Source organism: Talpa europaea (assembly GCF_964194135.1).
Source record: "Talpa europaea genome assembly, chromosome: 9".
NCBI classification, from domain to species: Eukaryota; Metazoa; Chordata; class Mammalia; order Eulipotyphla; family Talpidae; genus Talpa; species Talpa europaea.
The window spans coordinates 24,374,741-24,395,091 of NC_140076.1; the positions used below are offsets into that span (position 1 = coordinate 24,374,741).

General features: G+C 36.8%; 1 protein-coding gene across 1 annotated transcript in view; it reads left to right on the forward strand.

The window, feature by feature from the left end:
* Positions 1–20,351, forward strand: part of RLF (RLF zinc finger) — a gene marked incomplete at both ends in the record, with an annotated part of 69,423 nt that overhangs the window by 18,039 nt on the left and 31,033 nt on the right. The window contains 2 exons of the mRNA XM_084242034.1: positions 11,672–11,826; positions 13,284–13,365. Coding sequence (XP_084098160.1) covers positions 11,672–11,826; positions 13,284–13,365 — 237 coding nt within the window. The remainder of the gene's footprint in view (positions 1–11,671; positions 11,827–13,283; positions 13,366–20,351) is intronic.

A 20,351-nucleotide genomic window follows, 5' to 3' on the forward strand; every position in this document is an offset into this window, starting at 1 on the left:
TAAACGCCTAGATGGAATGACTGGGTCACACCACAGTATTTTTGGAGTAGCTATATCATTTTACATCACTAAAAGACCAAATATGAGAGAGTTCTAGTTTTCCACCTCCTGGAGAACACTTGGTATGACTGGTCATTTTGATTTTAACCATTCTAAAATTAGTGGTAGCTCATTGTGATTCTACTCTGCATTTCCCTAGGGACTTACTGTGTTGAGTATCTTTTCATGTATTTATTTGCCATTTTTATATCTTTTGTAAAGTCTTTTTTCATATCTTTCCCCCATTTTTAAACAGTTGGATTGTTTTCTTATTGTTGAGTTTTGAAAGGTGTATTTGTGTGTGTTTCTAGACACAGAGACACACTCTTCAAACCCTTTATAATATGTTCCCTTTTTAAAATGTTAAAGCATGTGTGGAAAAGGGTGGACAGACTGTGGATGAAGATTCGTATCACTTATGAGTTATACATATTCTGCTGCTGGTTCACTTGGGACTCTGAAGGGAACACTGTTGACCATGACACAGATTCCATTGTGGTGATGTGGGCATGCAGAAAGGCTGAGCACGCCCACTACCAGCTTGTAGAGAGCAAATTATAAGGATGAACTAAGGAAAACAGATGATAGATGTTAATATATATTATGTGTTCTGTGATGACATCATGTGAGTTGCTATCAAGAATTTCCAGGAAAAAGTGCATGAGACATTAGCAGGGGAAAAAAGATCCTACATAAATCTGTAGGCACAATCAATCCATGGTTAATTTCTGTTGATCGGTTCTATAACCTTAAAATGATGGCGTCAGAGGAAATAGGTGATTCATTGTAAAGCTGTTCTCTTAGTCTGTGGCTTTGTCTTTTTATTCTCTTAACAGTGTCTATTGAAAAATGCAAGTTCTTAATTTTGATAAAGTTCAATTTATCAACTTTTTCTCTTATGATTGTTTTTCATGTTACATTTAAGAAATCAGCTTATCCCAAGACCACAAAGATTTTCTGTTTTCTTTCTAGAAATTTTATTGTTTTAAGTTTTAGCTTTAGATCTATGATCCATTTGGAGTTAACTTTTATGTATTATGTGAAGGAGTGATGGATGGGAGTTCATATGCATGTGTTTGTATATATGTATATGTAGACATACATATGAAGATCTAAATATTCCAGCATCATTTGTTGAAAACACTGCTTTTCCATTGAATTGAGAAATTGCTTTTGCACCCTTATTGAAATTCAATTAGACATATGTATGTGGGTCAGTTTCTGGACTGTTCTGTTCCATTGATCTATTTGTCTGCCCTGATGCCATTACCACACTCTTGTGTTGCTTTTTCAAATGGAAAATGTAATATTATGAAAGCTATATTGCATATAGAGATAGGAAGTAGTATAATAGAATGGTGATTGCCAGGGACTAGAGAGAGGGAAGAATGGGGGGTTGTTTAATGGATTCAGTGTCAGTTTTTACAAGAGGAAGAGTTCTGTGGATGGAGATTGGTGATAAGAGGACAATGTAAATATACTTAAATTCTGAAAAAAAAAGTTAAGATGGGGCCTCCATGGGAGTGCAGGGGTTAAAAATCTCAGGACTGTCAAACTATTACCAGCCACTGCAACATGAGTTCAATCCCCAGCCGGGGAACTGACCCACATGGCATAGCTGACCTCTCTTGTCTCACCCGCTGCTCCCTCAGCAGTGTATTTCAGTAGATCTTCCTGTTATGCTCTGTCTCTGGTGAACCCTCTCCCCCCCCACCCCCCGCACCTCTAGCCTATACACCAGTTCTTATATGCATAAATAAATATATCTTTTTTTAAAAGGATTAAGATAGTAAAATGTTTTTAACCACAATTTTTTAAAAACTATGCTACATAATAGTGCCAGAAAAATCAAGACTCATAGGTTAATTGGCAAGTGATGGGGGTAGACATTTGAATGCATAAACAAAAGCTGTGTTATTTTCATTCCCTTACACAGCTGCCTTAGAATTATAATACATTTCCCAGTGTAATAGAGCTTGGATTTTAAAATAGTGACTTAACTAAAGCAGAGATGGGGGAATATTTGAATTTATCCTTTTCTCACTTGGCAGTCTTCCCATTGCACATATACCCACCTGTTGAAATTTTTTAATCTACAAATGTTGACACATAAAGCAGCCCTTTTTTGCTAGTAAAATAGGCATACCATAAAATTTACCGTTTTAAGTATATGGTTCAGTGGCATTAAGTATATTCCAATGTTGTGCAACCACCATTCATTTTCAGAACCTTTTCATTTTCCCAGGCTAAAATTTGAATCCATTTGACACTAATCCCCTATTCCTCCTTATTCTTAGCCTCTGGCAACCACATTTCTACTTTCTGTCTCTATGAATGTGACTATAATAAACTCTTTGTATGATATCCCTTGTCAGTAGAATCAACACATTATTTGTCCCTGTAATTTGCTTATTTCTGTTAGCATAATAGCTTTAAGATTCATCCATGTTGTAGCTTATGTCAGATTTCCTTTTTTAAGATTGAATAATATTCCGCTGTGTATTTATACCACAGGTTGTTTATACATTCATCTGTTGATGGATTCTTGGGTTATTTCCACATTTTGACTATTATGTACAAATATCTCAAAGTGTCTGTTTCCAGTTATTTTGGGAATATATCCAGCAATGGAATTACTGGTACCCATTCTCTTTAATTTTTGGAAGAACCACCATACCATTTTCTATAGGAATATTATCATTTATATGCCAACCAGCAATGCAAAGGGATTCCAGATTCTCTATCTACATCCTCCCCAACACTTATGATCTTTTTTTTTTTTTTTTATTAATATAGTAGTCGTCCTACTGGGCATGAAGTACCCCCCCCTTTTTAAAAATATTTATTTATTTATTTATGCAAGCATTGGGTACAGTCAGAAGCGCGGATGGGTGAGAGAATTCACCAGAGCGGAGAGCAGAGCAGGCAGAAGGACCAAAGTACACTGCTGAGGGGAGCAGCGGGTGGCAGGAGAGGTCTGCGCACCATGTGGGATCCTCCTCCGGTGGCCGGGGAGCAGCTGGAGATCGAACCTGCACTGCAGAAGCTGCTGGCAGCTTCATAACCCAGCACTCAACCGCTGTGCCACCGGGGAGGCCCTGAAGTACCCCCTTTTTAATTGGGTTGTTTTGTTTTGAGTTTTAAGGCTTCTTTATATATTATGGATATTCTTTAACATACATGATTTGCAATATGTTCTTTCTGTGGGTTGCCTTTACTATGCTGATAGAGACCTTTGTCATACGAAAGTTTTAAATTTTAATATAGTCCAATTTTTATCTGTTTTTACTTTTATTGCCTTTGCATTTTGAGTTAAATTTTGTATATGATGTAAGATAAGAATCTAATTCATCCTTTTACATACTGATATCCAATTTTCCAAACAACTTTTGTTGAAAAGGCTGTCCTTTCCCTCACTAAATGGTCTTGGCACACTAATGGAAAATCATTGACCATATATGTGAGGGTTTTATTTCTGGCCTCTGTATTCCATTCCATATGTCTACGTCTCTCTCTTTATGCCAGTACATATTGCTTGAATTACTGAAGCTTTATCATAAATTTAAAGTTACGAAGTGTGAGAGCCACAATTTACTTCTTTTTCAAGATTGTTTTGGCAAGTCAGGGTCTCTTGAGAATTCCCCTGTCAATTTTAGAATGGATTTTTCTATTTCTGCCAAAAGTCACTGGTATTTAGATAGGGATTTTATTAATCTGCAGATTGCTTTGGATAATATGACATCTTATTAAGTCATCCTCTTCATTAACATGTTTGCATCATGTTTGTCCTCAGTATGTCTTTGTTCATTTAGGTAGTTTTTGATTTCTCTCAGCAAGGTTTTGTAGTTTTCACTGTGCAAGTCTTTCACTTCCTTGATGTTTATTCCCAACAATATTTTTGGTGCTATTGTATCAGAAATAGTTAACTTCCTTTTCAGATTGTTCGTGCCTAAAAACACAACTGATTTTTTGTAACCTGCAACTTTGCCGAATTTGGTTTTTTCCCTGGTGAAATCTTTAGCGTTTTCTGCATATGAAATTTCATCTATATAAACAGTGATACTTTTACTTCTATCCAGTTTGGACGCCTTTTATTTTCTTTTTCTAGACCAATTGCTCTCACAAGAATTTCCTGTATAGGTTGAGTAGATGTAATGAAAGTGGGCATCCTTGTTCCTAATCTTTTTTTTTTTTTTTAAAGATTTTTTATTTATACAAGAGCTGGGATACAAGCCAGAGGTACGGAAGGGTGAGAAGATTCACCAGAGACAGCGTGGGGAGCAGAACAGGCAGAGGTACTGAAGACACTGCTGAGGGTAGCAGTGGGCGAGACAGAAAAGCTTTGCCACGCCATGTGGGTTTCTCCCTGCTGCAAATTGAACTGGCGCTGCAGAGGCTGCGGACAGCTTCACAGTGCTGTGCTCAACCCACTGCACCACCGGGGAGGCCCCCTTGTTTCTAATCTTAAAGGAAAAGCTTTCAGGACCTCCCTGGTGGCGCAGCGGGTTGACCACAGAGCTGTGAAGTTGTCCACAGCCTCTGCAACGCTGGTTCAATTCCCGGCCGGCCAGGGAGACACCCACATGGCACGGCAGACCTCTCCTGTCTCTCCCACTGCTCCCCTCAGCAGTGTTTTCAATCCCTCTGCCGGTTCTGCTCCCCGCTGTCTCTGGTGAATTCTCTCACCCTCCCGTACCTCTCGCCTGTATCCCAATTCTTGTATAAATAAATAAATCTTTAAAAAAAAAAGTAAAAGCTTTCAGTCTTTCACCATTGAGTATAATGTTAGGTGTGGGTTTTTCATGGTGTTTAATGTGTTGAGGTAGTTTTCTTCTATTCCTTAGTTTGTTGAGTGTTTCTTGTTATTTTTCTTTTTTCATGTTTGGGTGTTGACTTCGCCAAGTGCCTTTTCTACATCAGTTGAAATAGTATTCGTGTGAGGTTCCCCTCCCCTTTTCTGTATTAATGGGGCATATTACATTTATTTGTCTATATGCTGAACCAACCTTGCATTCCAGGAATAAATCTAGCAGGTCATGTTGTATAATCTGTTTCAATATGCTGTTGAATTCCACTTGAAAGTATTTTACTGGTGTTTTTGTAATAGTTTTTGTTCATAAGAGATATTGGTCTGTAGTCTTTGACATTGGTATCAGGGTATTGCTGACCTCAGAATGTGTTGGGAAATGCTCTCTTGGTTTTGGAAGATTGAAATTAACTATTGATGCTATTCACATCTGAGCTCTCTTCCTTACTGTTATTAATAACTCAGATGATGATACTATACAAGTGTTACAATAATTAAATTTTACATTTATATCATAAAAGAAATGCATGAAAAAATTATTCAAACATGACAGTAAAGAAAGGATTGTAAATTATATACACAAGGTATTGTATTTCTTCTATCCAGCTGAGCATCAAAAATTGTAGTTAGGTTGTAATACATAATAATTGTGACAGCTCTTCAGTTCTTCATTATCTTACATTAATAATAGGAATGTAGGGCCTCCCCGGTGGCGCAGTGGTTGAGCGCTGGGTTGCGAAGCTGCCCGCGGCCTCTGCGGTGCCGGTTCGATCCCTGGCTGCTCCCTGGCCACTGGAGGAGGGTCCCACATGGCGCGCAGACCTCTCCTGCCGCCCGCTGCTCCCCTCAGCAGTGTACTTCGGTCCTTCTGCCTGCTCTGCTCCCCACTCTGGCTCTGGTGAATTCTCTCACCCTCCCGCGCTTCTGACTGTACCCAGTGCATGTATAAACAAACAAACAAACAAATAAATAAAGCATGCCGCTATAAAAAAAAAATAATAATAATAGGAATGTAAATTGGAACAAATGTGGAACAGAATTTGGCTCTATGAAACCTTAAAAATTATGCATCCTTTCATTCAACAATTCTATTTATAGGACATTATTCTAGGAAAGTTGTCATGGATACTTGGAAAAAGTTAGGCTGGGGGACACTGTTAACATATATAAATAGAAAGTTATTAATCATAATGTCCAGAAAGAGAGAGCTGGGGCTGAATTATTATACACACACTAGATACGCAACTATAAAACCCTGATATTGAAGACAATTTGAAGTAATTTGAAGACAATTTGAAGTACAGTGTGTAATATAATTCTATAAAACTGATTCTAATTTAGGCTTAAAAGCTTCTCATATTTACTGTTTCCGATTAACAGTGGTCCATTTCTGGGTGGTAGTAGATTATTGAAATTTTTTTTTACTTTTCTATCTCCCTGACTTTTACATAATAAATGATAATACTTTTATGACAAATCTACAAAAGGTGTTTTTTAAATATGAAAATGAAATAAAAACATAGCTAAATTCCATGACAGAATCAGTATCTAAAAATAATCATAGGGGCCCTCCCCGGTGGCGCAGCGGTTGAGCGCTCCGTTACTAAGCTGCTCACAGCCTCTGCAGCACCGGTTCGAACCCTGGCTGCTCCCCGGCCACCGGAGGAGGGTCCCACATGGCGCGCAGACCTCTCCTGCCACCCGCTGCTCCCCTCAGCAGTGTACTTCAGTCCTTCTGCCTGCTCTGCTCCCTGCTCTGGCTCTGGTGAATTCTCTCACTCTCCTGTGCTTCTGACTGTACCCAGTGCTTGAATGAATGAATGAATGAATGAATAAATCTTTTAAAAAATAAAAATACAAATAATCATAGGCTTGAATGATGGACCGAATCCAGTGAAATTTAATCAGGATAGGCGAATAGGTAGGTAGAAAAAGTAATAAGTATATTTCTGGGTTTAGTAAGACAACTGTAATCAATAAAGTAAGTGCAGGGTTAGGATTGCCTAATAGTAACATATGTAAAAAGACTTAATTTTTTAAATTTTGTCTAGACATTATATGCTTTTCCTCATTGCATTTGCCCTCACACCCAACTTAGTATCTTCATGGTATACCTCTGGTACACTCACCAACTGACTTTTTTTTTTTTTTTTTTTGATGATGGATTTTTTTTTTAATAATAAATTTTATTTTTATATTCCCCATACAATTGCAACCCCCCCATTCTGATCCCAATCCCTCCCCTCCTGCCCCCCACCCCCCCCCAAAAGTGTCTCTGTTTCATAGTTTTTTGTTGATTCTGATTTTCACTTTCTTATAGTTATTCATTTTCGTGGTCCCTTATTTAAGTTTTCTAGATTCCTGCTATGAGTGAGACCATCCGGTATTTTTCTTTTTCTTTTTGGCTTATTTCGCTGAGCATGATCCCTTCCAGCGCCATCCATGTTGCTGCAAATTGCATGTGTTTATCTTTTTTGAATGCTGAGTAATATTCCACGGTGTATATGTACCACATCTTCTTGATCCAGTCATCTATTTTTGGGCATTTGGGTTGTTTCCAAAGCTTAGCTATTGTAAACAGTGCTGCTATAAACATAGGGGTGCAGGTGTTCTTTGGAATTGATGTTTCTGTGTCCTTTGGGTAAATACCTAGGAGTGGAATTGCTGGATCATATGGAAGCTCTATGTTTAGTAGGTCAAGAAATCTCCACACAGCTCTCCATAGTGGTTGGACTAGTTTGCACTCCCACCAACAGTGCAGAAGAGTTCCTTTTTCTCCACACCCTCGCCAGCATTTGTTGTTGCTAGTTTTTTTAATATGTGCCATTCTCACTGGTGTGAGATGGTATCTCATGGTAGTTTTGATTTGCATTTCCCTGATTACAAGTGATGTTGAACATTTTTTTCATATGCCTGTTGGCCATTTACATTTCTTCTTCAGAGAAGTTTCTTTTTAGCTCTTCTGCCCATTTTTTGACTGGATTATTTTCTTGTTGAACACTCACCAACTGACTTTTAAGTCTCATCAGCATTTGCCACGGATTCTGACTTTAAGTTGCTCTCTGTTTGGAGTCCTCCTGTCACCCTATTTTTGCATTCTCAAACTTCACTCTCCAGAAATCCCGCTCAAACGCTGCTGTCTGCTAGACATCTGTCTTAGTGCAGTCACATCACAGATTTTTTTCATTCTGGGAAATTCATGTCTTAAAATCAATATAAGATTTCTTGTTTTATGAACAAAATTTGAAATAATACCAGGCAGTAGCTGTTCCAGGTCTGACATATAGCTGCATTTTCATTTTCTCATTCTGATACACAGCCTTTTCGGATATGGTAACACAGCGGTTGCTTTTTCCTCTGCCACCAGCCAGCCCACATTCATTTTAATTTCATCTTTTAATGCAAGGGGGGCAGCTCCCTTCCTCAAAGGACCAGTTATTTTAGGAGTTGCAGCCCCTAAAGTCCGTCACATCTCTGCTTCTACAGCCAGTTAATCCATAAATTAGCATGCCAGTTTTTAATAAAACTGGACACAATTAAATTTCACATAATTTTTCATTATCCCATAAACAACTGATTTTTTGCCAGCATTTAAAATACCACCTTATGTCATACAAAAACAGGTGGTAGCAGAGGCCAGTTTGCTAACCCCTTGCTCGAAGTCTAGCATAAGCAATCCAGTTAATGTCTAGATTTCTCTAGAACTTGCTTCTACTTGTTTTATGATAAATAAACTCAGAACAATACTTTGCTTCCAACTGTATTATCCACTTTTTATTGTTTCAGTAATCTTTTCCAGAGTTAACTACTTCTGTTTGTAGATATTAAATGTATAAGAAATCCACTTCAAATGCTGGCAATGTTAAGAGCATAGTCTTTCCCTTTCCTTCAACTCAGAATTAAGACTTTTGAGTCTTTTTTATGTTCCAGTCCCAGAAGTAGTATTCTAAGTTATCTGAAGACAGTCTTATACTTTGTTGAAGTGGTCTGTAGCTCTAGTAACACAATTACCAAACAGATTTAAATAGGTCTAAAACTAAGAAGTCTTCTCTCAGTATTTAAACTCATTTGAGAGAAGACCTCTTAGTTTTAGACCTATTTAAATCTGTTTGGTAATTGTGTTACTAGAGCCACAGACCACTACTACAAAGTATAAGACACTACTACAAAGTATAAGTTTAAATGAGTATTTAAACTCACCTACAAGGCATGTTTTCCTTAAAAACAATGCCTCCACTCCAAATAAATGAAGGTCAAAATAAATGAAGAGCTCAAATAACATTAGCCCCACTTGTTTGTCCTGGTGTTGTGTGGATGAAAAGCAGCAGCCAGTTATGATGACTGGAGATAGATCCAAAGTAATTGTCATATTTGTTAACATTTTTCCATCCTAAAGAAAACGCACATATGAGGGGGTCATATCATCCACATGGTAGTCCAAATTAGCAAGGATGTGTTTGATTTGTTTTACAGCTCTTGTCATAAAAGGTTTTAACTCTTTCTAGTTTGTGTTCTTCAAGTTGGCCCTTGATTTTATGTAACCTTTGATGTACTTCTTGTAGACTTAACTTTGTGTAGCTTGTTTCTTGCAAGTTCGGCAGTATCAACACCAATTACTGTACTTTTGGAATTTTTGCCCTCAGGACCTTGAATCCATTTCCACCAATGAGCGAGTCATTCGTGTTACCTTCTGTCGTACTGACCTCTTCCCCTGAGGCGTACAACCTGGTCAAGATCTTCTGGATCATGATGGTGGCCAGAGGGAGACAAAGACAGTGCTGTCTTAGCAGGAGCCCAGAGCTCCGAGCCATACTGGGGGGAGTGTGGGGAAAAGTTGTTAAAAGTGATATGTGAGGGGCCTCCCTGGTGGCGCAAGGGGTTAAGCACTGCACTATGAAGCAATCCGCAGCCTCTGCAGCAAGAGTTCCATCCCAGGCCCACCGGGGAGCAACCCACATGGCGCAGCAGACCTCTCCTGATTCACCCACTGCTCCGCTTAACAGTGTACATCGGTCAAATCTGCCTGTTCTGTTCCCCATTCTGTCTCTGGTGAGTCATCTCACCCTGCGCATCTCTGGCCTGTACCCCAGCCTTTGTATGCATAAATAAATAAATACATCTTTTTTTAAAAAAAGAGTGATTATGTGAAATCTCATTTATGAAACAGATAAGCAGAAAAGCACATTTCTGAATTCCTTCTTATTTAGCTGGGAAGAGGTTAGGGTCCGTTTTATGATCCTCTGTTATTCAGTTTTTGCTATTTTATTAAAGTTTGGAATTTAATTAAATGGGGACATACGCCTTACTTCTCTAAGGTGACTGTGATAGAACAGCAAGATAACTTAATTGAAGGATATACTGCAATGGCTTAACTGTCTTGATCTTTCAGATATGTATGCAAAGATCAGATAATCTAATGTGTTAGTTAAGAGTGCTTACTGTGTGTGATACCATGTCTTATTGTATATTTCCTTGTGAGTTTACTTATTATTTGTGAGTTTATTTTTAAGTTAAGACCGTTCTTAATTATTATACAGGTACTGATAGTATAGAATGCAAAGTTGCAGAAAATCCAGTAGAATCCTGAAGTACCAACAGCTATTTGTTACTCTTTAGGTGAAAAAATCAAAGACAAAAGAATCTTTGAAGAGTTTATTCTGGGGACAATGAATTCAAATTAGATGTAATTCACTCATGATAAACCTTCCCACTAGGAACTCCCTAATCCAGTGAGAAAGTGTATCCTAGGGGAAGAAAGCGTGTATCCTGCCTATGCATAACTCAGTTAGATTTATCAGTTAAGCATGAGCAAAGCCTAATTAATTGTTAGAAGAAAGAAATATAGTAAAGAGTGCAACTCTGGAATCTAGAGTCCCATAAGCAATAGTTTTTCAGCACTGTTCAGAGAGAATACAATCCAGCTTTTTATTGTAATTTAAATAGATTCTAAATGTTGAACATGTTATTTGTCCAGCTTTATTTTGGCTCCATTTTCCTTTGTTTTAAATTTCATGCTCATTCAGATAACCTCTTAGATACCCCGGTGTGGAGGTGGGGCACCCTGGATAATAGATAACATGACTATCTCCTATTGCAAAGAAATATTGACACTTGGCCTATATGTTATTTTTTAAAATACACTTATTAAAAATAAAAATATATCCATCATTTCTAGTTTGGTTCATATAAACTTCATCACTTCTTTGTGTGCAGAAAAATAACTGGATTTTATGGAGCTGTGGGCCACACTCAAGAATAATTCTCTTTTTGTAGAGGGCAGAGATCATAGTCTTACTCTCGTATACCCAGTGTTTGGTACTTGGTTGGGGCTTAGTTTAATGTATTAATGAAACTCATTATTGAGTGTAAGAGATGGTATCTCCAGACTTTCGGTAGGAACAACTATAGGCATTTGTAGCCCTACTCGTAGATTTTTGCACCTGTCAAAAGAGCATTCTACCTTTAACACAACAGAAATAGTTCATTAAGTGTTGAAAATGCAGTTCTCTAAACAAACTAGAGCCTAGCATAAGGTAGATCATCAGGTGAAAGGGTACAAAGTCAAGGTGAAGAATAGATTTGGATTTTAAGTGGTGAACTTGATGTAATATAAACAGAAGTTGATTCTCAGTGATGAAAACCTGAAACCTTCAAATGTTATAATACGGTGTTACTTCAGTTAACAAAACTAGAATCTAAAAAGGGATATAAAACATCTATTAGGGAAAAAAAGGGGGGGTGGTTCATTGAGAACAAAGCCAGTTTCGTTGTTTTTGTTATTAATAGTAATTATTAAATAATGAGCACTTTATTTTTACTTTTTAGACCTTACTGCAGTATGCCAGCAATAAGAACGCATCAGAACATATTGTGTATCTTCTGGAGGTATATCGACTTGCCATCCAAAGTTTTGCCAGTGCACGTCCATACTTAACTACTGAATGTGAAGATGTCCTCTTGGTGCTTGGCAGATTAGTACTGTAAGTTTAAGAACTTAAATCACCCTCAAGATTGAATACTTTTGGTTGTAATGTTTGCCTGACTTTTCTTTACAATAGTATCATGTTTTTCAAAGCACCATTTCAGTCAGACTTTTGAAATTTCCTTTGTTCTGAGACTTTCATACTCAGGTTCCCAGGAGATAAAGTACAAGTGAAGCTCCAGTCAAGCAACATAATATTTAATTGCCTCTAGCATTTCTTTTGCCACTTAGGATTCAAGAATGATTTATTTTCTTTTGTCCTCAGATATAGGTCAATTCAAAAGACAAGTATCTGGAAACTTTGGATAGTCTTTGAGGAACACATCATATTTGGAGGGAAACACTGTGAAATTCTGCAATTTAATTATATTACTTGAACTACAAATAATGTTACTAGCAGAAAATATCAGACTACAGTATAAGATTACCACCCTACGAGTCCATGATGATTTCATAGTTATTTTAATATTTGATGTAATATAAACAAAAGTTGATTCTCAGTGATGAAAACCTGAAACCTTCAAATGTTGTAATACAGTGTTACTTTTATAGGCCCTATAAAATTATACCTTTAATGTAGTTTTTAACTGCAAGTTGAAAAAATACCACAGCTATTCAGTTTTTAGTTGAGAAACTAATTTGGCTCAGCTAACAGATTGTTTGGAGGGATAACTTAGTATGGTTAGCCCACTTTATATTTCTCTGACCTCTCCTATTTTCCAAAGCCCAAAACCTTTAATACCCTATCTTTATGAAACACAAATATTCCTGGCTTCATAATCCCATTATTATTCTTACCAAGTCCCACTTTCTGTTATTTCCTATGCCAGTCCCTAAAGGGTGAAGTAATATTCTGTAAAATTTTAGAGAGGTGTTGGTTGATTGATATTTTGAGTTGATCTTTATTCAGGTTGTTTTCTTTTTCACTTCTTCTTATTTCTTTTGACTAGTGGTTAGGATTAAAGAAGAATTTTTTTTTTCTTGCTTGATTCGCTAAAGATAAATGTCCTTGCCAATCTTTCTGCTACTTCTGCAACTGAGAAGAACCTGTAGAGAGAGAAGAACCTGTATAGATGAACATTTCATATCACTTTTCATGCCAAATTTACAATAGCATGAGCTCCTATCTTTGTCTTATTAAATCAGAAAGTTTCCTATATGGGTACCGCCACATACCCTAATAAACTAAATAAAGTGCTTGGAATGTGATTTCTAAAAGGTATATATTCTCACCATATGTATTAAAGCAGCAATGTCAACTTAACGCTTAATGCTTTTTCTTTTTTCTCTTTTTTAACATTGAATAGCCAATATAACAAAGTTAAAGAAAAAAACTGATGAGTAAAAAAGCAAATGTAAATGCTCTAAGCAAACAAATGTAAAATGTGTGTTCATACTATACTTGATTATGACTGTAGCCATCTTTGTTTATTAACTTAGCTATTTGTATTGTAGGAGTTGTTTTGAATTACTTCTTTCAGTGTCTGAAAATGAACTGCCATGTGAAGTCTGGGTACTCTTCCTTCAGTCCCTACAGGTAAGTTGATTTTGGCTCAAAAAAGGTCATATATTGGTGTTAAGTTCGTGGATTGAAAAGATGGAGGGGGCATGTTGAAAATTTCTTTCCTTCATTTGGTTTTGTTAGCCTTTATATATCTTTTTTTTTTTTTAAGATTTATTTATTCATTCATTTATTTATTTATTTATTTATTTATACAAGCACTGGGTACAGTCAGAAGCGCGGGAGGGTGAGAGAATTCACCAGAGTCAGAGTGGGGAGCAGAGCAGGCAGAAGGGCCGAAGTACACTGCTGAGGGGAGCAGCGGGCGGCAGGAGAGGTCTGCGCGCCATGTGGGACCCTCCTCCAGTGGCCGGGGAGCAGCCGGGGATCGAACCGGTGCTGCAGAGGCTGCAGGCAGCTTCTCAACCCAGCGCTCAACCGCTGTGCTACTGGGGAGGCCCCCTTTATATATCTTAAGTCAACAAATTTTCAGTATACAAATACAAAAACAAAGTTTTATACAGAAAAACTTTTTAAATATGTAAATGCCTATAAGTAGTATTAGTCATAGTATACTAGTATCTAATAATTTTCCCCTAATGCCTTAGGGATTATGTTCCTGAGAACATTATATAAACATTGTAAGTCTCTTTTACAACCAAAGTAATCATCACTTTTACTTGAGAGCTACTTTGGATTTCACATTGGTTTTTATTAATCAGCTTTCTTAGTAGGTGAGCAGATCAGAACGCAGCAAGTTAGGAAGTTCGAATTGGTAACAACAGAAGGCAAATTTGCCTATTACTGCTAGAGACGGAAAAACTTTGGAAAAATAGACAATAGCTATCATTCATTTATTATTACTATGTGCCAAACACTGCTCTATATTACTTTTTATATGTTTTGTGTCTTTTAATCAAATTACAGTCCTTATACAACAGGGATCATTTAATTTCTGTTTACAAATGAGACAGACACAGTACCTTCTTTATGTTTAATACTTTTTGAGGACACAAACCCTGTGGTAGCTTGGACCTGTTTCACATAGGCTCAAGGAATGATTTGCATACCTCAATTTCTGGAAATTAATAGATATATCTCAGTATCTAAAAATTTCTTTATCATGCCTCAATATCTAGAATTTAATAGACATGTTTTTATTTGGAAATTTCCTTATTCTGGGATATCTAACCCCAAATGAAATGATAATCATGTTCATGTTTCTCTTTTGGGGAAGAAGAAAATCCTTTGTAATGTTCTTGGCCTATTTTAATACTTATCCTGAAGTCCTAATTCTTCACTTTTCCTTACAGGTTTTAAAATCATCCATCATACATAGCACACTGATTTTGTTAATCTCTGTTTTGAGAACTACCAATAGTTTTGGCGTATGGCATTTGAGAAGGACAAATTAGGGATGCTACTATAGTTATTATTCTGTGTTAGAGAATACTCTCTAATTTCTCTGTTCTTTTCTTAGATTGTATACCTTTTTCCCGACCTGCTTAAATTTTCTGGTATTTATCAGATATTTAAGATATATGTGAATATCTGTTCAGTAAAATAAATGTAGTAGAGGTACAGATACAAGACATGAGCCTATTGAAATCTAAGGTAAACCCTGGAGTTTTTTTATTTTAGTGCAAATGGGCAAGGCAGCAAATTCTATTAAGGATACTTATGTTAAGAGAATAGTTTTAGCAGAGCAGGTCACAGAGAAAACAATCTTAATTACTACACTGTGTAACCCTTCCAGACTTTCCTGCTATGGTTATAAAAATACAATTTGAAATGGATTTTTAAACAAAAATGAAGTCCATTTTTTTGCAACTTGCTTAACTTTTATCTATGGACATATGTCTAGGATTACATGTGTAGATCACCATATTTGATAGCTACCTAACATTGTGTTATGTGGTCACACCATAAATTGTTATGTCTGAGCATGATAGTTTCACTTTAAAAAAGAAACAAATCTAAGTTTTAAAAATATTTTAAGGGCCTCCCTGGTGGCGCAGAGGATTAAGATGCAGCACTATGAAGCAAGGTGCAGCAGACCTCACCTGTCTTGCCTGCTGCTCCCCTCAGCAGTGTATTCCAGTTAATCTGCCTGTTCTCCTCCCCACTCTGTCTCTGGTGAATCCTCTCACCCTCCCAGACCTCTGGTCTGTACCCTGCTTCTTTTATGCATAAATAAATAAATCTTAAAAAAAAAAAAAAAGGAACAAACTATTGGCAATTACATATTTTTTCCTGAGGAGATGAAATGACAGCTAATAATCTAGACTTTCTATAATATTTTATACAGAACTGTCTCCCATTTGAAAAGTCATTTGATGTAAGAATTTAAATAACTAAAGTATATTATAATTGGTGTCATTAATTTTTTTTTAGAAGCAACAGGATACCTGTGTATATGAATGCTGCAGAATACTTTAAGAGAAAACTGTACCAATGGTTTTAAAATAATTTAGTAATGCAAGGAAGGACATGAATTGAGTTTCACCTAAGGGGTGATTTTTTTTTTTTTTTTGAAAGTCATGGCATCTTTATTTTTTTTTTTAATAATAAATTTTATTGTTATATTCCCCATACAATTGCAGCCCCCCCATTCTGACCCCAATCCCTCCCCTCCCACCCCCGCCCCCCTAAAAGTGTCTCTGGTTCATAGTTTTTTGTTGATTTTGATTTTCACTTTCTTATAGTTATTCATTTTCGTGGTCCCTTATTTAAGTTTTCTAGATTCCTGCTATGAGTGAGACCATCCGGTATTTTTCTTTTTCTTTTTGGCTTATTTCGCTGAGCATGATCCCTTCCAGCGCCATCCATGTTGCTGCAAATTGCATGTGTTTATCTTTTTTGAATGCTGAGTAATATTCCATGGTATATATGGACCACATCTTCTTGATCCAGTCATCTATTTTTGGGCATTTGGGCTGTTTCCAAAGCTTAGCTATTGTAAACAGTGCTGCTATAAACATAGGGGTGCAGGTGTTCTTTGGAATTGATGTATCTGTGTCCTTTGGGTAAATACCTAGGAGTGGAATTGCTGGATCATATGGAAGCTCTATGTTTAGTAGGTCCAGAAATCTCCACACAGCTTTCCACAGTGGTTGGACCAGTTTGCACTCCCACCAACAGTGTAGAAGAGTTCCTTTTTCTCCACACCCTCGCCAGCATTTGTTGTTGCTAGTTTTTTTAATATGTGCCATTCTCACTGGTGTAAGATGGTATCTCATGGTAGTTTTGATTTGCATTTCCCTGATGGCAAGTGATGTTGAACATTTTTTCATATGCCTGTTGGCCATTTGCATTTCCTCTTCAGAGAAGTTTCTTTTTAGCTCTTCTGCCCATTTTTTGACTGGATTATTTTCTTTGTTGTTGTTGAGTCTCATCAGCTCTTTGTAGATTTTTGTGATCAGTCCTTTATCATTAGTGTTGGGTGCAAAAATGTTCTCCCAGTTGGTGGGGTTTCTCTTTGTTTTGGTTATTGTCTCTTTTGCTGTGCAGAAGCTCTTTAATTTGATGTAGTCCCAGCTGTTTATCTTTGCCTTCACTATCACTGCTTTGGGTGATGTGTTTGTAAAGATGTCTTTGATGTGCAAATCACGTAGTGTTTCGCCTATATTTCCTTCTATATATTTTATGGTTTCAGGTCTTATGTCTAGTTCTTTAATCCATTTTGAGTTGATTTTTGTGTATGGTGTGAGGTAGTGGTCAAGCTTCATTCTTTTGCATGTAGCGACCCAGTTTTCCCAGCACCATTTATTGAACAAACTTTCTTTGCTCCAATGCATAGTCTTTGCTCCTTTGTCAAAGATTAGTTGACCATAAATCTGTGGGTTTATTTCTGGATTTTCTATTCGATTCCATTGGTCTGTATGTCTGTTCTTGTTCCAATACCATGCAGTTTTGATGATTATGGCTTTGTAGTATAGTTTGAAGTCTGGGAGTGTAATGCCTCCATTCCCTTCTTTTTTTTTCAGGAGAGCTTTGGCTATTCGGGGTTTTTTGTGATTCCATATGAATTTCATCAATAATTGTTCTATTTCTTTGAAGAATGACATTGAAATTTTGATTGGAATAGCATTGAATCTGTATATTGCTTTTGGAAGGATGGCCATTTTAATAATGTTTATTCTTCCAATCCACGAGCAGGGGATGTCTCTCCATTTCTTTGTGTCTTCTTCTATTTCTTTTAACAGTGTTTTATAGTTTTATTTGTATAGGTCCTTTACCTCTTTTGTTAGATTTATTCCCAAATATTTGATTTTTTTTGTTTCAGTAACAAAAGGGATGGTTTTTTTGATTTCTTCTTCTTCAGATTTATTGTTTGTGTATAGGAAGGCTACTGACTTTTGCGTGTTGATTTTGTATCCTGCCACTTTACTGAACTGATTGATGAGTTGAATTAGCTTTTCTGTGGAGTTTTTGGGGTTCTCTATGTATAATATCATATCGTCTGCAAATAGTGATAGTTTGACTTCTTCTTTTCCTATTTGGATTCCTTGGATGTCTTTCTCTTGTCTTATTGCCCTGGCTAGGACTTCCAGTATTATATTGAAAAGCAGTGGTGAGAGTGGACATCCTTGTCTTGTTCCAGATCTTAATGGAATTGCTTTCAGCTTTTCACCATTGAGAATGATACTGGCTGTTGGCTTGTCATAGATGGCCTTTGTGATGTTGAGGTATGTTCCTTGTATCCCAAGAATTTCAAGGGCTTTTATCATGAATGGGTGTTGCACTTTGTCGAAAGCTTTCTCAGCATCTATTGATATTATCATATGGTTTTTATATTTCTTTTTGTTGATGTGTTGGATAACGTTGATTGATTTTCGGATGTTAAACCATCCTTGTGCCCCTGGAATGAATCCTACTTGGTCGTGGTGAATTATCTTATGGATACATTGTTGGATTCTGATGGCTAAAATTTTATTGAGGATTTTTGCATCAGTGTTCATTAGGGAGTTTGGCCTGTAGTTTTCCTTTTCTGTGTTGTCCTTGTTCGGTTTTGGTATTAGTGTAATGTTGGCTTCATAGAACGTGTTTGGTATTGTCCCTTCCTTCTCAATTTTTTGGAAGAGTTTGTGAAGGATAGGCACTAATTTGTCTCTGAATGTTTGGTAGAATTCATTTGTAAATCCATCAGGTCCTGGGCTTTTGTTTTTGGGGAGGTTTTTGATTACCATTTCAATTTCGCTAATTGTAATTGGTCTGTTTAGGTGTTCTATTTCTTCTTTATCTAGCTTTGGGTGATTGTAGAGTTGTAGGAATTTGTCCATCTCCTCTAGATTGTTAAACTTGTTTCCATATAACTGTTCATAGTAGTTACTGATTATTCTTTTGATTTCTGCTGTGTCCGTTGTGATTTCTCCTCTTTCATTGATGATCCTGTTTATTTGTGCTTTCTCCCTTTTTTCCTTTGTGAGCCTGGCTAGGGGTTTGTCTATTTTATTGATTTTTTCAAAGAACCAGCTCTTGGTTTCATTGATCTTTTGGATTGTTTTTTTAGTTTCAATTTCATTTATTTCTGCTTTGGTTTTTATTATTTCTTTTCTTCTACTGGTTTTGGGGTTTTTTTGTTGTTTTTCTAGATCTTTGAGCTTCGAGATTAGGTTGTTTCTTTGAGTTCTTTCTTGTTTCTTGATGTGAGCTTCTATTGCTATATATTTTCCTCTTATTACTGCTTTTGCTGCATCCCATACATTTAGGATATTGGTGTCCTCCTTGTCGTTCAATTCAAAAAATTTTTTAATTTCCTCTTTGATCTCCTCATTAGTCCAGTGGTCTTCCAGTAGTGTGGTTTTTAATCTCCATGAGGTAGGAAAGTTCCTTGCCTTCTTTTTATGGTTTATTTCTAGTTTGATGCCTTCATGGTCAGAAAAGATGGTTGATATGATTTCAATCTTGGTGTATCTGTTGATGTTTGTCTTGTGCCCCAGTATGTGATCGATCCTGGAGAATGATCCGTGTGCGCTTGAGAAAAATGTGTACTCCGTTTTTTTGGGGTTTAGTGTTCTATAGATGTCTGTTAAGCCCAATTGCTCTAGGTCCTTATTTAGAGCTTTGGTTTCTTTACTTATTTTTTTTCTTGTTGATCTATCCATTGTTGATAGTGGTGTGTTGAAGTCTCCCACTACGTATGTGTTTTCTCTGATGTCTGTTTTCAGAGAGGACAACAGTTGTCTGATATATTTTGGTGCTCCTTCGTTTGGTGCGTATATGTTAATGAGTGTTATTTCTTCTTGAAGTATTGTCCCCTTGATCATAATGTAGTGACCATTGGGGTCTCTTTTTATCTTTTTGAGTTTGAAATCTGTTTTATCTGATATAAGTATAGCTGTTCCTGCTTTCTTTTTTGGTCCATTTGCTTGTAGGATTGTTTTCCATCCTTTAACTTTGAGCCTATTTTTATCTTTTGTCGCTAAATGTGTTTCCTGGAGACAGCAAAAGGTTGGGTTTTGTTTCTTAATCCAGGCTGCAACTCTGTGTCTTTTTATTGAAGAGTTTAGTCCATTTACATTTAGAGTTAATATTGATATGTTAACATCTGTATTTGCCATTGTGTTTGTCTTTCCTTTGATTTTATTTATTTATTCTTTTAATAACTTTTTTTTTTTTGGCCTTCTTTCATTGTTATTCGTCCCTCTGAGGTTCTGGCTTTAGGACTCCTTGTAGTATTTTTTGGAGTGGGGGTTTAGTTGCAATGAAATTCCGGAGTTTCTGTTTGTCTGGGAAGGTCCATATTCTTTCTTCAAAGAGGAAGGAGAGCTTTGCGGGATAGAGTATTCTTGGTTGGCATCTGTTTTCTTGGAGTCTGTTGACTATGTCCCTCCACTCTCTCCTTGCCCGTAGTGTTTCTTCGGAGAAGTCTGATGTCAGCCTGATTGGCTTTCCTTTGAATGTTATCTGTTTCTTCCCTCTTGCCAGCTTCATTATTTTTTCCTTGTCCTGGATTCTTGGGAGCTTTACTATTATGTGTCTTGCTGTATTTTTTCTTTTGTCGTGGAAGTTTGGTGTTC